Source organism: Osmerus mordax, chromosome 10, assembly GCF_038355195.1.
Source record: "Osmerus mordax isolate fOsmMor3 chromosome 10, fOsmMor3.pri, whole genome shotgun sequence".
Classification (NCBI taxonomy): domain Eukaryota; kingdom Metazoa; phylum Chordata; class Actinopteri; order Osmeriformes; family Osmeridae; genus Osmerus; species Osmerus mordax.
In genome coordinates this window covers 5,938,035-5,960,502 of record NC_090059.1, presented here as the reverse complement: position 1 = coordinate 5,960,502, position 22,468 = coordinate 5,938,035, and the positions used below count along the sequence as shown (strand labels likewise).

The 22,468-nt window shown below is 36.5% G+C and overlaps 3 protein-coding genes across 3 annotated transcripts; 2 read left to right on the top strand and 1 right to left on the bottom strand.

Moving 5' to 3' along the window:
• The first annotated feature begins 1,000 nt into the window (after nt 1-1,000).
• Nucleotides 1,001-2,274, top strand: LOC136950113 (dickkopf-related protein 3-like). Its single transcript, XM_067244217.1, has 3 exons — nt 1,001-1,159; nt 1,721-1,895; nt 2,069-2,274. Exons 1-3 carry the CDS (start codon nt 1,001-1,003, stop codon nt 2,272-2,274), a joined length of 540 nt encoding a protein of 179 aa, XP_067100318.1.
• A 2,926-nt stretch (nt 2,275-5,200) lies between these two features.
• tectb (tectorin beta) lies at nt 5,201-7,525 on the top strand. The gene is made up of 8 exons (XM_067245135.1): nt 5,201-5,267; nt 5,521-5,711; nt 5,899-6,050; nt 6,159-6,231; nt 6,475-6,578; nt 6,710-6,793; nt 6,918-7,080; nt 7,436-7,525. The coding sequence occupies exons 1-8, from the start codon at nt 5,201-5,203 to the stop codon at nt 7,523-7,525; spliced, it is 924 nt and encodes a 307-aa protein (XP_067101236.1).
• A 2,041-nt stretch (nt 7,526-9,566) lies between these two features.
• gucy2g (guanylate cyclase 2g) lies at nt 9,567-22,092 on the bottom strand. The gene is given in 23 exon segments (XM_067245133.1): nt 9,567-9,612; nt 12,178-12,209; nt 12,211-12,285; nt 12,484-12,575; nt 12,732-12,830; nt 13,015-13,189; nt 13,609-13,801; nt 13,922-14,062; nt 14,274-14,451; nt 14,728-14,880; nt 15,009-15,177; nt 15,321-15,392; nt 15,501-15,605; nt 15,709-15,792; nt 16,341-16,487; nt 16,842-17,008; nt 17,127-17,230; nt 17,452-17,587; nt 17,752-17,896; nt 18,200-18,382; nt 19,282-19,406; nt 20,498-20,846; nt 21,784-22,092. Coding segments are annotated over 23 exon segments (3,279 nt in total).
• Nucleotides 22,093-22,468: the final 376 nt, after the last annotated feature.

The following is a 22,468-nucleotide window of genomic DNA, read 5'->3' as shown; positions in this document are numbered from 1 at the left end:
TATGCAGTTAACAACCTGTACTTAAAAAGTATGACTAGTGTGTTTCTTTGCTGGTTATACATGATGTCTCCACCCTGGACACAGTTTTGAACCTCTATATTCACACAAACAGCATCAATGTGAGAATATCTGGCATGAATAAGTTTGACAATTTAAACATTTGAAAGAATGATGTATGTTATATACACACATATATATATATACATTTTTAAGCAACAACAAAAAAACCTGAATAAATTGGTTAACTAATTGCAGTGGTTGTTTACGAGAAATCCACCCCAACCCTCCAAACCCCTTACCCCTTTCCTCCCCCCACCAGTTAATCACTGATGACAATTATGCTTAATGAGATCTTGGGGTCGTCTTGGGAGTACGTTTCTGCAAATTGCTCTCAGAGTGGGGTCTGAGATACAGCCAGCAAGAGTGTTTGTCCAGCGTCAGGGGCCAGGGTCAATAGCGTTAGCCAGTGGCTCCCATTCACCGCCCAAACACACAACATGTAGTTTGTCTGCCTTTGTCCCCACCTTGTTTGTCTTGGGGAGATAAGCAGTGGAGGTGCCTATTATGCCCCATTGTGTGGATCTATTGTCCGGCCATCAAGCCCCCTCCCACTTCTTGCTCCTTTCACCAACTCCATGGCTCCATCATTTTGCCACTATTTTGTAGTGGCAGGGGGTGACCCAAGCAATTTAGTAATCCATTAACTACTAATTGTCTCCTCCCACCCTGGGGCTTGGATAAACATCTTGGGGGGGGGGGGGGGGATGCCCAATGGCCTATTACAGCCCATTGGTGGAAAGAGAAACTAACATCTTCTGCCTCAATAAAAGAAACTCCTCAGACTCAACAGCTACGCTGACTGAAACGTCTCCTTGCTTACTCCTCATATAGGGTACCACACATTCTTTTTGACACAGACATTTCAGCTTTTGTTTCTTTGCATCTTTCTTCCTAGATAATCTTTCTCCCTCTCTTCGTGGCAGCCCTTCGCTGTATGGAGATGTCCAGGACTTTGTTTTTCCTCTGTCTGTTTGTTTGCATGTTGAGGGCTCAGGCCCGTATTTGGGCCTGGATGCTCAACATGCCTCACGGTCCGCCTAAGGAAGGATCTATCCCGCTCAGAGACAGTACTCCTTTTGCTAACACGAAAGGATCAACGGTAAGACTCTTTGAGAGATAAATGATGAGAATGGATTTCCTTCTATGTTTTTATGTCTATGCTACTTTGTTAAAAGGTCATTTAATTCAGAATGATATATTCAGTTGTGACAAAACCATAATACACAGTCCTGATTTGGGAATATTATTTGTGTTCATAGTTTGTTAAAAGTGTTAACTATGAGGTTAAGATGTTACCCCTTTAACTCCACAATTCAGTACTACATTGTGCAGTGTGCATACCCAGACTTTGTAACGTGTTTAACCAATACGTTTCTAACATTTATATAATATGTTTAGAAACAAATCTTGGAATTTGTTCTACACAGACTTTAAATATGGTCTGATAGCGTGTTTATGGATCTACTTAAGACAGAAGATACAACATTTATTAAAACAAATTCCCTATCAAAGTCTAGCTAAATAGGAATATTTTGACTGGAATTGTTATCATTAATGGCTTGACATACAGTAGCAAAAGTCTGCCAGCGTAATGGCAACTGGGTTGCGACTTTCCATGTCATTTAACATGATGCATAACAAGTCCTTTCTCCTCTCTCAGGGGGTTTGTGACCATGACAGGATCTGTGGACGGGGGTTCTCCTGTGACCGTCACTTTGGGAAGTGTGTCCCCCTCAGAGGTGAGGGCCTGTACTGCCGGAGAGATGCCCAGTGCGTCAGAGGACTGAGCTGCATGTTTGGGAAATGTCAACGCAGAATACCAGAGGGTCAAGAGGGTAAGCGGACAATCTAAAAGTGACAACTTTTCATAAGATCACCAAAAGTAAATGGTCCGATGCAGTTTATCAGGCCTCCCTTTTCGTAATATCTCTTACATGCTTAGCATGATTAGCAATATATAATGAACTTAATGATTTTGTTACTCTACATTCATAATCTATTAATCCAGGTGCCAGGTGTAAAGTGGACAGAGACTGTGGGGACACCATGTGTTGTGCTCGTCACCATGGGGAACAAGTGTGTAAGCGTCGGCTAACACGGGGTGAGAGCTGCTTTGTGCCTGATGGTGGTCTGGCGTTCAGCCTTAACCAGATTTGCCCATGTGATGATGGATTGCTGTGTCGCGGCAATGCAAAACCACAACAGAGAGAGTGAGTAATGTTTGGTTGTTTAGATTGCACCATATGCTTAGTGTAACAATACAAATTGGTGGTATAATCTCCATTAACATTTAGTGGCATGTCACTAGGCCAGGCTTTTAGGAGACTGGGCTACAATACATGTACAATATAAAGGATTAGCAGGAAAATGTAATAAGAGACACTTGATTTACAGTTAGTAAAAAAAACTAAGTGACAACCCATTACACAAAGTTTACATTAACTACCATGTTGTACATAGCAATACCTATAATAACAACAATGTCATTACATAGTAATTAATAATAATGGTTGAACGATTATTACACAAATTAAACTTGGTATTGGGGACACCCTGCCCCCATATTGTGATTTCTTTTTTCAGTTTTGCAATTACTCATAACACCAACATTTAACAACATTTTTTTTTTTCAATTCCTGCGTTCCTACAATGGTTTTGTCAAAGGTTAATTTTTATATTAAAAAATTATATTTCAGGACGCATTTTGACTTTTTGTTTGGTTTTCATTCACAGGAGAGAATTTGTGTATCAACTTGACCCAATAAATTGGATATGCCAAGCACCCAAGCCTTAAATCTTCCCTTCAACCACAAGCTATTTATAATGTAAATATGATGTTTATAGCCATTGTACATAAGATAGATGTATCAACAAATATGCTTGATTTGACATGCTTGTATTAGGCATTGCTGGGTTTAAACTTTTTTGAAATTCTACTTTTTATCATTTGTATATTTGGACAAATGCACTATACAAAATGTGTTTCTTAATAATAAATAAAAAGTGGAAATAGTTGTATTGCTGTCATAAAAATCTTAAACATTTACAACTGAAAAAAGGTTGTTTGAAGAATTGAAGAATGTTAACCACCCACATGATGTCCCATGTGGGTACATGACACATGGAAATCCATCTTGTGAAAACTATTTGGGTTTCTTTAAAAAACATGAAATGTGCCCCAAAAGAAGGTCAAACACCTACACATCATGTGAAAGAGACTATACTGCACTCTAGTGTTAAATGTCTGTAAATGTGCGCCAATGGAACCTGGATAATAATAGAACCTTATTTTTTATTCTTCAATTAAAGGCTTGTCGTTGAGGTCTTGAGGAAATGGCATTTCTTATTTTGAGATAACATGTACTGTATATTCTCTGTAACATTAAGACTCTCAATAACACACAATTTATAGACTTCATACACAGACACACATACCAGTGTGAATGCACACACACATACAAACACAAACCTATTTTCCAGAACACGTAGCACGTTTCTGGGATTGGTGGCCCAAGTTACATAATAGGATAAAATCTGGAGGTTTCTCATTGTTAACATTGCGAGACGCTGTAATGCTACCTGTCCCCTGACCCTCTTCTGATTGGTATCTTCTCTATCTCCTTCTAATTCCCCCGTTGGTCCATTCTGATGCTAATACTATGGAGCCATTCCCCTTCAGTAGTCATGTAATGACTCTGTAATTGCTGTATTAACTAGATTCAGTGTTTAACCCACAGATTGTCAACAGGGTTGTCAATGGTCTCACTGCTGTTATCTTTATAGAAATAATTTCTTTGATTAGTGATCTGTTAAATAAAAAATTAGAGTCTAAAATTAGATTATTGCCATATGAGTGCTTTACCTCACTGTGTTATAGATTGATGTGGGAAATTGAAAAAAATTGTTGTTCTTGTTATTAGAGTGAAAACATAATCTCCGATATGACAAGAAAACTGAGAGGGGTCACCAAGGACACTCAGGGCCCCTGGTCCTCATACACGCAAGGATGGGACACCACACAGAGGACAAAACCACCTCTATCTAACTGTCCGTGATTTTAGTGTGTGAAACAGTATACCCTTGAATGCGAATGTGAAACACAGTATGCCATCTCATCTACCCTTAGTTGTGTGTGAGTGTCTGTCTGTCTGTGTGAACTCGTATCAGGTCCCTCAGCATGGTTCAGAGGTATCCAGACATGTCTGTTTTCACTGTTTAGCTCCTTAAATTATATTACTTTACTGATAGCTTTAAAGATTTTTCAAGCTGAAATTTGCAGAAAGGCATGTAATTTATTTGATCTCTGTTTTCATAGATTTTCATTTTCACCAATAGCCAGAATACCCAAACCAGTCAACTTTGTAATATTACAATTTGTATTACAATGAAGCATAGTGATTGAAATGTATTGAAGTCTACTTAATACAAAAAATGAGAACGTAAGAGGAACAAAATAATTTTAACCAAATACATGAAAGCCCTGAGCCAATTATATATGATAACTATATTACAGCGCTATAATGCAGTGTTGAAAGATGTGTATCCATTGTATGTCTGAAATCAATGAGGGCAAAGAAGTGAAATAACTGAGAATGTACGCTAAGTGAGGACGCACATGCTCACATGCTGAGAGTGCTGTGGTTATCCCTTGAGACATTGGTCATTTAAAAGTCAATGTCAGATGGAGACAGAGAGCTTTTGTGAGTAGCTAGACAATTGAGAGAAGGAAGGGGGGTTGGCATTACCTGAACAAGTATAAAAAACCCTGATTTAGAGCAGTCCAGCTGACCATGGTCATCTTATGAGTTGACATTCAGTCTACGTGACATTCTCATTTAGGATTCTCATGAGGATTCTCTGATAGAAACATAGTAACATTGGCTTTCCTTCTTTATGAATCTACTACGGTAAGGTATATTTATTGTATTTTTGTACTCTTTAATTGCTGAAATTGCAGGATTTTTTGTAATTTAGGGTTTCCCCTGAAGGCAGAAACAAAAGAACACCATGACTCTGAAGCCTAAATGATAAAAACCCAACAGTGTCTGGGTGGTATCAAGCTGTCAGTTGTTCTTTTATGTTGAGTCTATGAAACTGCTGGATAAAAAATGCTATGCCTAAATCTTTTACAGCATTAGCAATGGCTACTGTTGGGGTTCTTCTAATTCTACTACCTGTAGCATGGACTTGTTCTCCCCAGAAAGCAGGTGATTTATTCAACAACAAATTATTGTGTTTCGTTGAAGGATTTTGCTTGTTCCTTGTTGTGCAGTAGGGTTTCTTAAAAATGTGATTAGTTTTATTGTTGATAAAAAAACAATAAACTTGCAGTGTCTATTTCTGATGTTAACTAGACGTAATTGTGATGGGCCCTTTATCATACGTGGTCTATAGTCATTTAACTAAGACAATTATTGAACTATGTTGTATCGAATAATTGTTTTGTGTACTCTTTGTCAGACTACGTTATGGTATCGTGTTTCCCAAATGCCGTCATTGCTAACGTGCCTGAGTGTCCCTATGGCTGGGAGATCAGTCATTTGTCCCTTGGAGGAATGTGTTACACAGGGATGAACACTCCAGGCTATTACCGTTTTGTCATTCCAGACTTGACTCCCAAAAATCACTCCTACTGTGGCACACAAGCAGAGGTGAATGGCATGTTATAAAACCAATCGCAGTACGATGACACCAAGAGAAAATAATCAATTTTTATTGATTGATTACTGGCATACCACCAGGAATGTCTTTTGTGCAAAAAAGCAAATTCACCACTGTACTTATTACCTCAGAGAGGAGGTAGAAAGAATGTTACAATTATGGATATTGTCTTCCCAGTATATTGGTGGCAAAGACCCAAAGTACGTCTTCTACAACTCCATAGTGTCTAATGACACTTTGCTTACGGTTAGAAACCAGCCTGTCAACTATACGTTCAGCTGCACCTACCGGGCCGCCTATCTGGTCAACAATGCAGTGTTCAGCCAAAGGTAAGCATCAAACACACTAGTAAGGTCATCACATGTACCAATGGAAGAACCTTTGCATTCTAACCCAATGACTTGCAGCGTTTTTACTAAACCCTTTGCTTTTTCCAGAGTGGCTACAGTTTATGTCAACAACGGAAGTTTAGGCACTTTTAGTTCACAGTTGTCTATGAATGTGTTTACGGTGAGTGTCCAAGAGTATTTTTCTCCAACAGTTGTCTTTGAACAACCTTAAAGGATTTAACTACCATAAACCTGACATCGACAATGGAAATAACCTACCCAAACCTTCTGACAAAATAACTTTTTATTAATTAATAATCCAAATATGTAAATATTCTAGATTAATCACAATCTATTGCACACTTATAAAACAAAGGCAAGCTCTTTATTTTGTCCTATCAAAAATGTCAATTTATTGCTTCAGAACTCAAAGTTCTTATATGCCAAAGATGCCCCCTATGTGATTGAAACATCTGAGATTGGCTCTGAGGTTTTTATTGGAATTGAGGCAAAAGGACTGAGCAACAGGTAGGACGTACAATCATACCTTAAAAAAGTAATGTCTCACACTCTGCTTAGTGTGATACTAAATCAAACTAATATAACCAGTACACATACAGTACACTACACAAAATACTTATAATTCTTTGTGGTTTCAGATTTAAAGTGGTCATTAGCAACTGCTGGGCCACTCCTACCCCTTACTCAACTGACAGGAAGAGGTGGAGCCTCATAATCAACAGGTATTTGAAAGACATACCTGTAGCAAAATGTCAGAATCTTATGCAAATTTAGTTTTTTGTAAACAAATAATCAACAGAAAATGTAAATAAATTAAGTTCACCCACTCCTGACATCTTTTTGCAGCTGTTCATCTGACAACACTGTGACTATTTTTGAGAACGCCAAAGATAGCCGTTCCATGTTTAAGTTCAACTCATTCCGCTTCCAGCGTCAGGAGAAGGTGTCAACTGTATGGCTGCATTGTGAGGTTCAGGTTTGTGACGGAGAGAAGCTTCTATGTGAGCCAGTAAGTATGATTGAATGTGCAAAAAATTACATAGAGAGCAATATGATCTTATAGTACTGGCTACAGTGCTGTCCTCATAGGTGGCCACCCTTAAAACTTTCTTGAATTTAGACAAATCACATGTGTCCAGCCTATTGTATATTTTTGCTCTTTTATTATACTCAGTATCTGTTCTATATTTTAAAAGCATTGACAAATTTAACTTCCCTTATTATTTCTTCAATTTCAAGAAATACGTATGTGCACTTGGTGTTGGTTATTAATTATTAGTAATTCTGCCTACATTGTTTTTCTAAATAAGCCATATAATAGAATATATTACTCTGATTCCCATATATCTTCATATTTATTCAAGATGCCATGCACTGCAAGAAGTTTCACAATAGATGCAGAGCCAAGTGGGGGTATCCTCACCACTGAGTTCCATCTTAAAGGTACAGTTTGACCCTAGTAGGCTATTGCACGGCTCAAGTTCTGATTCTGGAATTTAACACTCTTTGATTTCCATGTTTTCTATTGATCTTATCAGAATCTTATTTGAACTGAGCTATTATGAACTGTGCTATAAAGTGGCCTAGCATGGTATTGTTGGGCAAGACTAGGCTAAATTGTAAGCTTTGGTGGGTATCTTGTTAAACGTGGTAATCAGTTTGGAAATTAATCTAACATTTTGGCCCTTTGGAAGTATATAGAATCTTCAGTCGTTAATGTCAGCATTATCCATGTTACTACTGTAAAGTATGGAGAGAGACAACATTGCATCCGAAACATCCAGTACACTACTAATATGACTTTAGTTGCCCATCCAGTCATTGTAGAAATATACAAGGGTATGTGTTACACAAAAATGTACCATTCCTCTAACAATTTCCTCCAAAGATTTATCTGGCTGTTTATTTTCTCCCTAAAGCAAATGGACTCCCTAATCATGGACACATCATAGGTAACTTTTTATATAGCTTAAGTAAAACAATTGTAGTTGGATGACTGGAGTAATAACAGTCATGCTATGAGTTGGTGGATATTTACAACTTGACTGAAAGCACACTAAGCATGTAAATGTTATTTTCTTTTTCCATTTATCTTTTCTAAATGTATCTAATTCGTTTTATTTTTCTACCTTGTTTTAGGCACTCGATGTTTCCTGTTTTTAGTCCTCATTATACTAGGTTGTGTAAATGTACCAGGTTTGTAGAAAATAATTGCTTTACATTGCTGACAAAAAACAGACAGATGTTTCTGTTATATGTACACAAATACAAACGGTGTCTCTGAAACAAATACACTGTGATTCCCAGGTTTTTGAGGGGTAAGGCAAATCCCTCCAGTCAGCATATGCATATAAAACAATATTCATGAGGACAAATATAAGGTTAGGTATTAAACTCACTAAAGTAGAATCAAATAAAGGGGAAAGTGAAACAGAACAGTTATATAGAAGAAGAGGAATGAAAGCAGAATTGTAGATATAATAAAATACATGAACACACGTACACAAACAAAAACATCAACAATAATAATTGTAAATAAAGACATTAAACAGCTGTATAACAAAATATCGTATTTTGTTACATTTAGCCATTGGGCCATAAACTGGTATACTCCTGTACCTATACATTCACAAACCTTTTGGCAGAAATCCTGTATTCAACAGTTTGTCGTGTTGATAAAGGAAATTGCTGTAACAGAAGAGCTGCTGTAACAGATCAGAATATATAAAATGTGTGGTCTGTTATTGGTTATTGTGCCCAGTGTAATTTTGTTTTGCACAGTCTTTCTCTGCTATATCTTGTGATTTAATAACAAAAATAAAGGATCCATTATGACCATATACTGAAAGGATCTTGAATTGTGTGATTGTAATGTGCGATTCTCTGTCTTTCGAGAAGTGTGTGCACTGTAAAATAATCATCGAAAAGGTAGTTATAAAACAATTGATACAACAGTACATTGTGTAGTTGTTTGATCATGTGGTTTTGTTAAATCCTAATTAATATTTAGACAAATATACATGGTAACATAGTAAACATTGAAAGAAGATTAAAATACTTTATTAAATCTTGAAGAGAAACATTTTTATCATGTATTTTTCTACCTCAAACAGCAGGATAATATTAATAATAGGATGTAAATTACAAATACACTTAGTTATTAGTTATCAATTTGACCACTTTATCATAGTATAAGAGTCTTCATAACCAACCATGTTGGTGAAATGAATATATTCACATTCAAATGCAAAAAGCTTGAGGATAGATCTACAATCTGCATTTTTGTATGTACCAGTAATATAAAAAATATTTGAAAAGTCCTTGAGCTGCACAGACAAGTATGTGAAACCCTTCATTTAGACTCATTGTTTCCTGCCAAAAAATTTAAACAGTGTTCCTTAGGCACTACCTTAACTTCTCTGAATCGTTATGTGTTGACAGTGGCGAGTGTTGATGTCACAGTCATGTTGGCCTTGGACATCAATTTCGGTCCTCTCACTTTCTCTCTGATGTCTTGATCTTGGGATGCTGTCGGCCAGACCTATAGTTGCAAAAAACATGACTTAATTAGAATTTACGGTAACACTTTATAATAAGTCAACGCTTTTTGGCATTTACAAAGTGTTAACTAATAGTTAGTTAATCCTTTATAAAACATTTTGAAACATTAACAATACATTATTAAATAGTTAATAAGCTTATTATTAAACACTATGTTGATCATTAATAAACACAGTTAAAAAATTATGTATTTTATTCATAATACAATTCATAAGGTGTTTGATAACTGCATTATCATACTTTATAGACAGCTTGTTAATATAGTTGCAAACCAGGAGTTTAAAAGGTGTTAATGGTACATGAGCTGGTATAGAAAGCATTAGCAAATGGTGAACAAACCATTTACATTACCTTTATAAAGCATGAGTAAATAACTAACAACATATTTACTTATGTCTTTAATTAATGTATGCCAAGTCGAATACAGGATGTACACTATGCTTTGCAGATATCTTAACAACTATTTTATAAAGACTTACTAATGATGCAACTTCTGATTAGTAATGCAAGTTATAAAGCATTTACTAACTGTTAGTTAAGGCTTTTGCGTGACCTAATCTAAAGTGTGAACTATTTATGCCTTATTAAGCATTTATAGAAAGACTATAGGCCTATAGATGTTGTGTTTTAGTTTTTTAGAAGAAATAGCTGTTAATTTATTTACCTGGGTAATAAAATAGTATTTTATTTCCATTAAGAAGCAATACAGTAGAATTGGTATAAAAGTTGGTTACCCAAAGCTGTATTTTTTTTTTTTTAAATGGCTGTAATAAACTGCAAATGTTTAGCTACTCCTCGACAGGTCTGCAAACGCTTTTGAAAGCAGAGATTTGTTAAAACGTTTGTTAACCGAGACCGTAGGTCGAGGGTTACAAACAAACAAATCGTTTAACAAATTGAGGCGACAAAGCGTTTGCTGACCTGTCGAAGAGTAAACATTTGGTTTCTTATATACTACAACAATACGTGGGAAGATCCCAAATCAAACACGGCGAATCTGGAGCAGACGCCATCTTGTCAGAGCAATCAGCTGCACTTGTACTGGTGACGTCACTACATCTCCAAGGCAACATATCAACAACTCTTTTGAGAACGTCTTCTGAACCAATAAGAACAGCATATTGGTTCAATTGCAACAACAGTACGAGCGTTCTGATTGGCTAATGGGTAGTCATGCCAGCCGCATGAGTCTTTATATTCTATGCGCGTATTGACCTGCGGTCTGATACGTATTCTTATTGCCCTCCGCTGATGTCATCTTCAAAATGAGCGAGATCGAGGAGTTTTACTATCCAGATGACAATGAAGACATCAACAGCGACGAGGACATTCTTAACTTTCTAAAAGAGCAATAAACAACTTACTAACCTCGACCGTTCGGTCATGCCGGGAAATATCAAACTGAGGTTATAACCTATCGACCGCTGTCACTCTCGGCTAGTAGAGCTAAGTTAGTTCTGTAGTTAGTAAGACACATGCCCGTCATTACTTCAATAAAATAGTAATTTTGTGTATCACATTGTGTTGTGTCTGTTTCCTTTTGAGAAACGTATGTTCAGCCTTTGTGAATGTGAGGTTCGAGAATGGACAAGAATACCTTAATAAATAACTTATAAATGTTTAATAAGGCATAGATAGTTCACACTTTAGATTAGGTCACGCAAAAGCGTTAACTAACAGTTAGTAAATGCTTTATAACTTGCATTACTAATCACAAGTTGCATCATTAGTAAGTGTTTATAAAATAGTTGTTATGATACCTTTGTGAATGTGAGGTTTGAGAATGGACAAGAACACCTTAATAAATAACACAAAAGCCTTAACTAACAGTTAGTAAATGCTTTATAACTTGCATTACTAATCACAAGTTGCATCATTAGTAAGTCTTTATAAAATAGTTGTTAAGACATCTGCTAAGTATTAGTGTACATCATCTATTCGACTTGGCGTACATTAATTAAAGACATAAGTAAATATGTTGTTAGTTATTTACTCATGCTTTGTAAAGGTAATGTAAATGGTTTGTTCACCATTTGCTAATGCTTTCTATACCAGCTCATGTACCATTAACAGATACAACAGATAAACAACTGGTTTGCAACTATATTAACAAGCTGTCTATAAAGTATGGTAATGCAGTTATCAAACACCTTATGAATTGTATTATGAATCAAATCCATAATGTTTATCAGTGTTTATTAATGATTAACATAGCATTTAATAATAAGCTTATTAACTATTTAATAATGTATTGTTAATGTTTCAAAATGTTTTATAAAGGATTAACTAACTATTAGTTAACACTTTGTAAATGCCAAAAAGCGTTGACTTATTATAAAGTGTTACCGAATTTACCTGGTGTGTTAAATTTTTCATGGAGCAATTTCCCAGAAACAGATTGTGCCTTCAACAAAATGCTCTAAAATGCTTTCATTTCGCTTTTGGGACTGGTATGCTGTAAGTATCTAAAACAGTATAAATGTTTCACTGGCCAGAAGAAGTATGTGCCAACATGGCTGGACAACTCTTAGGTCTGGTTAATTACCCCTGTTGATGGTTTGAGATGTTGAGCTTGGGAGGAATTGTGGGCTCCGAGAATAGGATTGAAACCATCTTTATTCATCAACCAGTAGGTTTTCTGACTGCCTTTACCCTGGTAAAACAGCAATGATGGATGGATCCACATACAACAACACACATACAAATACATACATGCACCGATGCATGCACGAAAGCATAAACAGTAAATACATTGTGACATAAAACTGGAATGGAATCAAATGTTCATGATATTTGTCCAAGTAGGTTGCTTTTAACTGTTAAAATGGTGAAATAAGAAGTTTATGATTACCTTCATCTCAATCTCTCCTCTCTCCTCCAACTCAAATGACCCAATCTCTGTTAAAATGTCTGCTGTGCTCTGGGATATATGAATCTTAAGAGCTGCAAATAATTGAAAAAGACAAAGGTACATACAGTAAATAAAGACACCCAAACCACAGTCCTACAAATTCTTGAACAGGGATAAGACTGGTGATGCTTTTATAATTGTGCACAAAGTTTTTTGATGTTTTTTTTAATGAACTAGTGAATACTCACGCAAGCTGTTACTCTCCATCCTCGAAGCAGTGTTCACAGTGTCCCCGAAGAGACAATAGCGTGGCATTGTTGTACCCACCACTCCAGCTACCACTGGGCCTAATGATACAAACAACTGTCAGCTAAGACAGCCGGGACTTCAAAAAGTCTTATAGAGACACAGAGAGAGTAAACTGATCCATACTAGTGTAAATTGTAAAGTGTACTTTATTGAATTCACTTACTCAAGTCAATGGAGTCTATGCAATTGGCTAAAGTATCCTATCTAAAATAGGGACTTTACCTGAATTGATCCCAATACGTAGCGCCAGTTTCTCATTGGGAAGGTGGCGTATCTTGAAGACCTTGATGGCACACAGGAAGTGCAGAGCCATAGTGGCAATCTCATCTGCATGCTTGTTGCCATTGCTGATGGGTAGCCCGCTTGCCACCATGTAAGCATCACCTATAGTCTCCACCTGAAAAGTTAAATTTCCATACATCAACCATGTAATATCCTTCTTAACCATAATGGCAAGCAATTTGTGTGGCAATCAACAAAAGAATGATTGGTCACAAGTTGGTTGACAGTTTGTTGTAGACTGTATGCTGTTGATGTCATGACAGCACAACATAACACACCACTTTGAATTATAATATCACACAATCTTTTTTATTTATACTACTGTGATCCTCCACCAACAAATATAGATGATAATAGAGTGAACATGACATCATCTGCATTCTATTGAGTAGTACTTTTTGTACTTTGTTTAATACTCTTAAGTCGAGTTTGATGACTACTTGTACTTTTGTCCCATTTACTTTGAGTAAATTACCCATATCTGCTCAACCTTCCCTGGGAGATGTACCCATGCAATGTACCTGTATAACAAACCTTGTAAACGTCATAGAGCTTTATGATATCGTCGAACAGGCTGTAGAGGTCGTTTAGTAGTGTGACCACCTCCAGGGCTGAGCTGATGGAGCACATGGAAGTGAAACCCACGATGTCGGAAAAGAAGATGGTCACCATTTCATAACCTTGTGGCTCCACTGATTTCCCTGCCATGAGTTGGTCTGCAATATACCTGTGCAATTCGAGCAGTCATGCACTCGTTAATCAACTAAACACTACAGTGCAATGCTTAGAGGAAAAACTGGATTAAGCTTCATTATGGTTCATTAGTGGTACAAAGTGACTTTGCCACCTGGGTAACATGCTGGAGAGAAGTTTGTCTGCTCTGGTCTTCTCTGCCGTCAGTTGATTAGTTCTCTCTTCCACAACTTCCTCAAGATGATTTGAATATTTTTCCAACTTTTCAACCATGTTGTCGAGGATATTTGCATGACTGATGAGAAACATAGTTATTCTGCCATTTGTGATTGTGAAAGTTAATGTAATCATAAATTATTCATTGGTCTACAGAGAAACACTACTTTTACAAAAAATTATTGATAGTTATTCTATTGAAATATTTAATTTCAATTTCAAAGTTAACATTTTGGATCCAGCCAATATAAAACACAAAGACACAAGAAATGAAACACAATTCGACTGACGTGTCTGGACTGGTCGCTTTCAGTTGTCTCCGAATTGAACCAAATGGTGGCCTGTGATCTGGGTTCTCACTCCAACAGGCCACCAGCAAGGTGCTGATACTCTCATCACACAACTGGGCAGAGAAAGTTGGTCTGAGAGGTTCCTCAAAGAGAGGAGTCTGCAATTGTTTGATAATCTCTAGAGGCAGAGTAGCAAAACAGCATGGTATTAGACCAAAACAAGATCAATATTGACATACAGTATGCTTACTCTTATAAAGCTTACCTTTTTATTATTAATTATTCTACAATATAGCATGTAAATAGATACTGTAGCAGTTCATATGAATACAATTTTTTGTATCATTCGAATACCATACATTCACAAGTTTACTAAAGTAAAACACTTTTTATACATTTTTATTTACCCACAGATGAGGACTTATTACTTATTATTAAACAAGGCCATGCACACCTTTTGGCTCTAGCTGGATGTTGTATGGTCCATCCTCTGAGCTGTAGATAAGTTCCCGCATTATGATGGCAAAGCTATAGATGTCACCCTTGGGCGTGCCGTTGAAAGGAAGCTGGTCTAGTCTCAGCAGCTCAGGAGCCGTGTAATACAACTCTAGTAAACAAACATGCAAATATATATATATATATATATATTAATACAAAATATATATTTAACAAATAAAATAGTGTTGGTTTGATTTCCATAGTATAACAGTGTTGATAATGATATCATCTACTAACCCTCATATTTTGGATTTTCCATAGGGCAATGCTTGTGCTTGATGCCATGTTTAAATTCCCACAGCCCAAAGCCAGATATCTTGACTTGTAGTCTACTGTCAACCAGACATGTGCTGGGCTTTAGGTTTCCATGGGATCTCAGGCTACTCTTATGAATGAATTCCATCCCCTGGAACAGAATGAGTGTGTTCACATAAAATTCAAAGACAAAGTTTGCTAACAGAAATTTTGCCTGTGCTTTTATTAAGTCTAAAACCTATAAATCATGCAATATCAGCATTGATTATATTGTAGATGACCAAATTTACTCACATTGACGATATCATAAGCAAAAGACAGTTTAAACATCCAGTCCAGCTCAATGTCCTGGCATCTCAAAACATCCTTAAGTTGACAAGCACAGATACATTTTTGTATTTGTAAATCACCTTGAAAAGAATATTTTCACAGGACGCATACAGTACTGAATCACTTTTTGAACACTTGCATTACCTTTAAGCTTCCTTTCTTACAATACTGCATAACCAAACATACATTTGGTGGCTCAATGCAAACCCCAAAGAACTGAACCAAGTTCTCATGCTTCATCTCTCTCATCTGTTGGTAGATGAAAGAAATATCAGAAAATTATTTGGAGATGTAATGATTACATAGAAGATGTATATAAATTTGCTTCCATTATTAAGAAACATTGCTTTACCACATTGAACTCTGCAATGATGGACGGTTTTCTGATATCACTGACTAGTTGATTTTCTATATATCTGATGGCCACCTTATTTCCCTGCCCCAAACAGAAAGAAAAGTTTTAAAATGTCACACGTCATCACGTTTCAACACGTTGGCAAGGTTGAACCAAGTTGTTGATGATAGAAAAGGAGAAAGGTATGACAATCAGTCAATGTAGGTGCTGGTATTGGTGGTGCAGAGGAAAATGTACCTTGTAGGTTAGAATAAATGAAATGTGTCTGAATTTATTAAATATGTTGGCAACACTTTACAACAATGAACTACCATGGAACTACATAGCAATACCTATAGTAACTAACAGTGTAGTTACTTAGGAACTGCTATGTAGTTTCACTTCATTATGGTATAGCGGTTCAAACAGTGATCTTGTTTCAGTAACACAATCTGTAAGAGCCCCAATTTAACTCTGCAATACTATGCCCTTTTACACTTTTGCAATAACTGCTAACACTTAATTCCATTGAATTACAGAGCAATTCCATTGAACCTACAATATTATTACTATTGGTATTTAAATGGAGTTATGTAGTAGTGAATGGAACCTTAATGGCGAGTGTTGTAGGTATGTTAGTTATTAATGACCTGGTAGAGTCCTATGGTTATGAAGATCTGCTCTTTCCCAGCATTGTCCGTTAAGCCGTAGCTGCAGGAGGAAATAATTGTCTGGGACCCTCCACTTCCACTTCCATTTTTACTGGCAGTTGTACTCAGTGACAGTGCCTGCACCCCCTGGATATGTGACAAAAACATACACAGGTGTTACATACAGACAATAATTTTTCATGTCCTCGTTCACTATACCATCGAGTTCATGTGACATGTGTGTAAATACAACTTTGAATGCATAGACATATAATCTAGGTTTGTATGTCGAAGTAAACACAAGCTGTTCTAATAGTTTGCTTGCATTTTATGCAGTGCTTTCATGTGACAAAGCACTTTGCCATGTCTAAATGTGGTCACACTTCAAACAGTATTCCAGTGGCAGCATTTAACTGCTTTTCTATCTACAGATAAAGATCTACTACTTTAAACTGGAACATTGTACACCAACAGTTGTTCATTAAAGTTGTATTGTCATACTTTGGGTTCCTTGATTATGGCAATGTCACTGTAGTTGATAAGCCACCAACAAGAGCCATCCAGCCGAGTTTGAAGACGCAGTTTCTGCAGCATCAGAAAGCCAATACAAACCAAGGCAGATGCACCGATAACAGGGAAAGCCACCATTAAGACTACCATTGATATATCTGGTAGGAGGTTAAGAACAGTATTCCATTAGTTACAGGAGACAAGGACAGGACAACATAATTAATTTACGCTGCTATGATGGTAAATGCAATCAAAAATACACAAAGAAGGATTTACCATTAAATACCCATTCACAAAGCTGATCATCAAAACCACAGTCTGGGTTATCTGTAGGTAGTTTCCCCTTGGGCCAAACAACTGATGCAAATTTAGGAGTTGGCCTGAAATGGAGTCACATATAGTTTCATATTCCTTAATAAATTATAGGAATAAACCAAAGGTTAGACTTGTTTCTCTAACTCTAGAGACGTTTATATAGTTTGATAATCTAAAAAGGTCTGAGATAACATATGCAAAATCTGTTAATGAAAGTTTGTTTTTAGCTAGATATTTTATTTCAACAGGGATATTTCTCAGTTGAGAAGACTATCATATATGTCACCTGACAACTTTGGTGTGGCTATCAAAATGTAGAATTGGCACAAATTGTGTTGTGCCCTCGGTAAGCTGTAGATCATAAATGGAGTAGTCCATGTTCCTCTCCCCTTCTTTATCAAAATGGACCAGACCCGAAGCTCCTGCATTGACAGTTCATCAAATAAAGTATGTGTGGTTGAACAGCAGAATTGAAGCAATGCTTAATATGAATGACTGGCCTACAACCAATGCACTTGGACACAAAAATATAACGACTGTCTGTCATATAGGATATAAAGTTATTAACTGAAGGGTAAATAACAACCATGAAATCGGATGCTATTCTTATCTCTCAGCCTCTTCAGGAGTTCCCGTCCATTGTGGGGGTCTTTTCCATCCTTTATGACTTCCTTTATACCCATGGCATACAGTAGGACTGCATCATGCAGATAGGCAGAGTAGGGGCTGACCTGGAAGAGCACATCAGTCACAATAAATACGTAAATGCCCACGGCAGTGTCTCGGGTCTCTTGTTCTTACAAATGTGCACACAGTCACACTACATTTATAGTAATGAGACTTTTTACAATAGATTTTCTTGTTACATACACAACTCGTATGTTTTCTTGTGAACTTTCAGTGTTCAAGTAGCATTCACTATATATAGTAAATATATGAAAATAGCAATTTTTTCACACCCTTACAATATTATTTAAAAAATTTGCTTTAATCTCAATTAATCTATTATTTGCAATCAATGTGATGGATCGAACCTCTTTTGCAGATGACAGGTTACTATAAAAAGGATACTTCTTCAGTCTGTTGTAGACTTGCTCAAAAAAATCGTAGTAGTCATATCCCTCGTAAGACTTCTGACCTATAACAAATGTCATGTCTAAAGCTTTGAAGATTGCCTGATTTTTTCTGTTGTTCATGGCAGATTTCCAGAGGTTATCCTGGTCAAATCAAATATGGATCAAAGATGGAGATTAGTTAGCAGAAAACCAAATGAAACCAAAAAAACTATTTAGATATATAACAAACATTTAAAGTAACATGTCGGGTCATCGGTAACTACAGGATTTACAGTCCTGTACTACAATATCATGTATGTGTATTTGAATTTACAAAAAATGAATAAGAAATTATTCAGGGCTTGAGTCTTTGAGGTGACTAGCCAGCATACAGTAGTTTAAGCTGAGCAGGTATAAAAATAGGTAACTAAACAACACAATATAGTAACAGTAAAGTACAGGGTAGAAAATTTCACTCTGGCATGAAACTTCAGCTTTTGACGTCTGTCTCACATTTTCCTCATATATCTTTCAGTAATTCACCCATTGAAATAGACCTGGGTCTATGCACATGCCTGATAGCCATCACTGAGTTCCACTTTTAACCCCACCATCCCCTCAACCAGGCCATTACTTGGTAACCTCCAGGCAAGATAACAGCCAAACTACACTATCAACCAATCCATGAAAATAAATGGTTCTGGCTTTTAGCAGCTGTCATGCTACCTCACCTTCATTTCATTGTAAGATTAGTTTGATTCTAGTTTTTTACTAGCCCTCAAAAGCATTGCAATGTGAACTGAAAATATGAAAGATAGCATACTAGCTACACTATGAATGTATAAAAAATATGTATACATATTGTTTTAGATTTTGACCTTGATGATAATGTTTCTGAAAGACTGATAAGTCGACTGAGCTTCACTGACACTTATGATAATGATATTGTATCGTAAATTGCAAATTGTACATAAAGATCACAGGACAAATTATTATCACTTTAAACCAACCCCTGATTTCAATAAATAGTTACCTGTCACCAAATTGTAAATCTTACTCACCACATTGCCACTGACCTCAAAATGCTGCACAATAAAAAACACATACTGTCCGTCAATCAGGCCCTGTCTCTCAGCCTCTAATAAGAGTTCCATTGAGTCATCTGCATTTGTCAGTATCACAATCACTGTGAAAGAAAATAAGACAGTTCACATGTTACTGAAGTAAATGCTGGTGGGGCAGTAAATGGCAGTTCATGTGATTAAAGGACTTTACATGGTGAGTTATACGTTCACATAATGAGTGAAAACCTCAGGTAAACCATTGATAAAAATTTGGTACAACAGCCGCAACTCGTACAATTGTTGTACAAACTAATAAGTACAGTAGCAATGAATATGTTGGCAACACCTGTAAAGACATAACAGTTACATTAACTACCATGTAACATAACAATATCTATTGTAATCACATTCTAGTTAAATGGGAACTGCTATCTTGTTACACTTAACTTAACCATGATCGAGGTTTAGCGTTTTTTTTAAGTTATTACTATGAAACTTGGTGTGGGAAAGTTGGGCATTGTGGTATGTGGATATTAATCATGATTTATTATTGGGTGAAACAACCTTCAACTATCCTTTACAACATCCACTTATTATGTACATATTATATGCACTATTATGATGATTATGTAGTTGCATTGTAGTTAATGTAAACAGGCAAAGCTTGTTCAGACAGGTGACTTTGAAAGGCTCCACCTCCTTAATCCATCAGGGGACTGATAATATCTAAGCTCTCTGCCACTGTCAAGACAAAGTCTTGAGTTGGATTTCTCGGACAGAGACCCGAAATGATGTGTCTGTGCACTCAATACAATTATGCTCAGCATTATTGAGTCCCCTGACTCTCCTGTATCTGAATGTAAAGTGTTGCTGACAGTTTTTATATTTTCAACGTTCTACCTGTAGAGTTTGAATTTCTTTGACCCATTTCTTTGCTGTATTGAGGCAGTCTTGTGTAGACACATTGCCACTTAATGAAGAGCATACATACTCATGATTTTGACCAAAGGACATACACCATTATGTGTACCCATGCATTTGATTGAATTTGACAAAAGAAAAATAATTAACTTTTTAAATTCCGTTTTATTGTTGCAATCATCCAAGGATGAGTCTTCGAACATCATTGTCACAGCATTATTGAGGCATGGAACTGAAGGCTGCAAATGGACAATAAAGTTGAAGGTGTTCAGAATCTTCAATGGTACCTTACCTCTTGCAACAGTAGAGATGTACTTCACATTTCTGTGAACAAGGTCAAGGTTGCTGGTGTCAAATTTGACACTTGCTGTCACAGTGAATTTAGCTTTCAGCATATCCTCAACTGACTTCCAGAGAGCATCAACTTTGTCCCATGTGTTTGAATCAAATCCCCCCCCAATCAGAGCCACATGGCTCCATCCAAAGAATTCTATTGTCTTGACTAAGACTTCTGCACTTCTTTTCAGGGGGGGAACGACTTTGACGTATGAGTCATAAATTATACCATTTTCTACTTTAGAAGATTGACCAACAAACCCAAACATTGGGATGTTCCATTTTGATGCAATAAGACCAGTTACCTGTATAGAAAAGGAATACAAATGAATAACAAAACACCCAAACAATTACCACACTAAAACATGCATATTCTAGCACGCTAATCTACACAATTTATTTTTAGAAATTCAGTATAAAAGCATATAACCTCACATAAAGAATTTGGTGCCTCCCATAATTACCAGAGAGGCAACAAAGCCAACAGAAAGCAATATTGTCATATGTAATATGTAATGGTATTACATATTACATATGACAAACTATTAAACTAATATTCAAATGCAAGGATATTGTGTGAGAACTTTCCCTATTCTCCCCTACACTTAACAATTAACGTTTATTTTTTTTGTGGGCGTGTTCAAATTAGATTTTTAAATGTTGTGAAGGGAGTAGCTAGCTCCCTAGTGGTAATAGTAGCAAAGGAAGGGTTCCTTACTAGAACACTAGTTTACTGGTGTTCGCTCTGCACAAACACTTGTTTTGTCTGTCTATATCTATAGTTTAATTAATTATCAAACCTATCTATGTAAAAGTTCAAATTACCCCCACCATTTTGCAGTTCAGACTTTTCTGAACTGAAACCCAGTGGCAGAGACAGTGCGCAATAGCAAATGGACAAAAATGTGTTTGCACCAGCTCATGGTCAAACACTGCTTGCATACTGCCTACAAAAGTATTTATATTCTTCATGTACTCTAACACAACAGTATGTTGGCATAGCTGCAGTACCTACTAACAGGGGTCAATGTATGGGCTTATGTTCCCAATGGGAAGAAAAATTAAATAATGTTTATGAATCTCCACAGTGGTATCGTGTGCATACTGCAGAGACACTTATTCAAATGTTAACTTTACAAATATGTATGAATCCAGTATATTAAAAACAACATTACTATTACATTACATATATATATAAAAAAATTAACTTATTAAATACATATTTAAAGATTTTCAGCCTACCTCAGCTGCCTCTGGACAAGCGGGACCAAAGACTGCTGACACGTTTTCTCTCCAGACCTGTTGAATGAATGCTCCCAAGGATGTCTTGGCATCACAATCAGAGTCCACATATGTACATTTCAGTGTGTAGTTTCCTAAGAAGGATGGGTTGGTGTTTATCTTCTCCACAGCTATCTGGATGGCAGACCCTAGTCGGAGGGCACTAAAAGGAAAAGACAGGTTCCAGGGGGCTTGGAAGCCTATAAGTAGCCTGTTTGAATTTGTCCAATTCCTGTTATAAATTGGAACTGAGCCTGCAGCAATCTGCATTGTGAGGAAAAGCAGTGATAAAACTGTGAAAGCGTTAGAAGACATCCCTGACATCTTCCAAGATATCACCAGGTAGGCACATCCTCTGCTTTTATACTGCAAGAGGCTTAAATACTTATTCCCTCGATAATGGTTGAGATCAGTGGGAGAAGGAGGGGAGAAACCCGAATTGTATGGAGAATCCACTTTGCGATTTTAAACAGATTTTAAACAGTGTTTCAGAGCAGAACAAATTAGTGAGTACAATGTATGCCACAAGGAAAATGTTCATGCAATTGCAATATGTGTAAATGTGACTATTTTACAGGTTCTACATGTTTTTCCTGTGTATGTATTGTATAATTTAATTGTTCTGAAAATACCTGACATCCCCACC

Excerpts from the sequence above, each read along its gene's own strand:
- tectb (XM_067245135.1), top strand. The coding sequence starts at position 5,201 with ATGGCTACTGTTGGGGTTCTTCTAATTCTACTACCTGTAGCATGGACT. Across the intron at positions 6,051-6,158 it reads AATGCAGTGTTCAGCCAAAG|AGTGGCTACAGTTTATGTCA; the intron begins GTAAGCATCAAA and ends TGCTTTTTCCAG. Across the intron at positions 6,794-6,917 it reads TGGAGCCTCATAATCAACAG|CTGTTCATCTGACAACACTG; the intron begins GTATTTGAAAGA and ends ATCTTTTTGCAG.
- LOC136950113 (XM_067244217.1), top strand. The coding sequence starts at position 1,001 with ATGTCCAGGACTTTGTTTTTCCTCTGTCTGTTTGTTTGCATGTTGAGG. Across the intron at positions 1,160-1,720 it reads CTAACACGAAAGGATCAACG|GGGGTTTGTGACCATGACAG; the intron begins GTAAGACTCTTT and ends CTCCTCTCTCAG. Across the intron at positions 1,896-2,068 it reads AATACCAGAGGGTCAAGAGG|GTGCCAGGTGTAAAGTGGAC; the intron begins GTAAGCGGACAA and ends CTATTAATCCAG.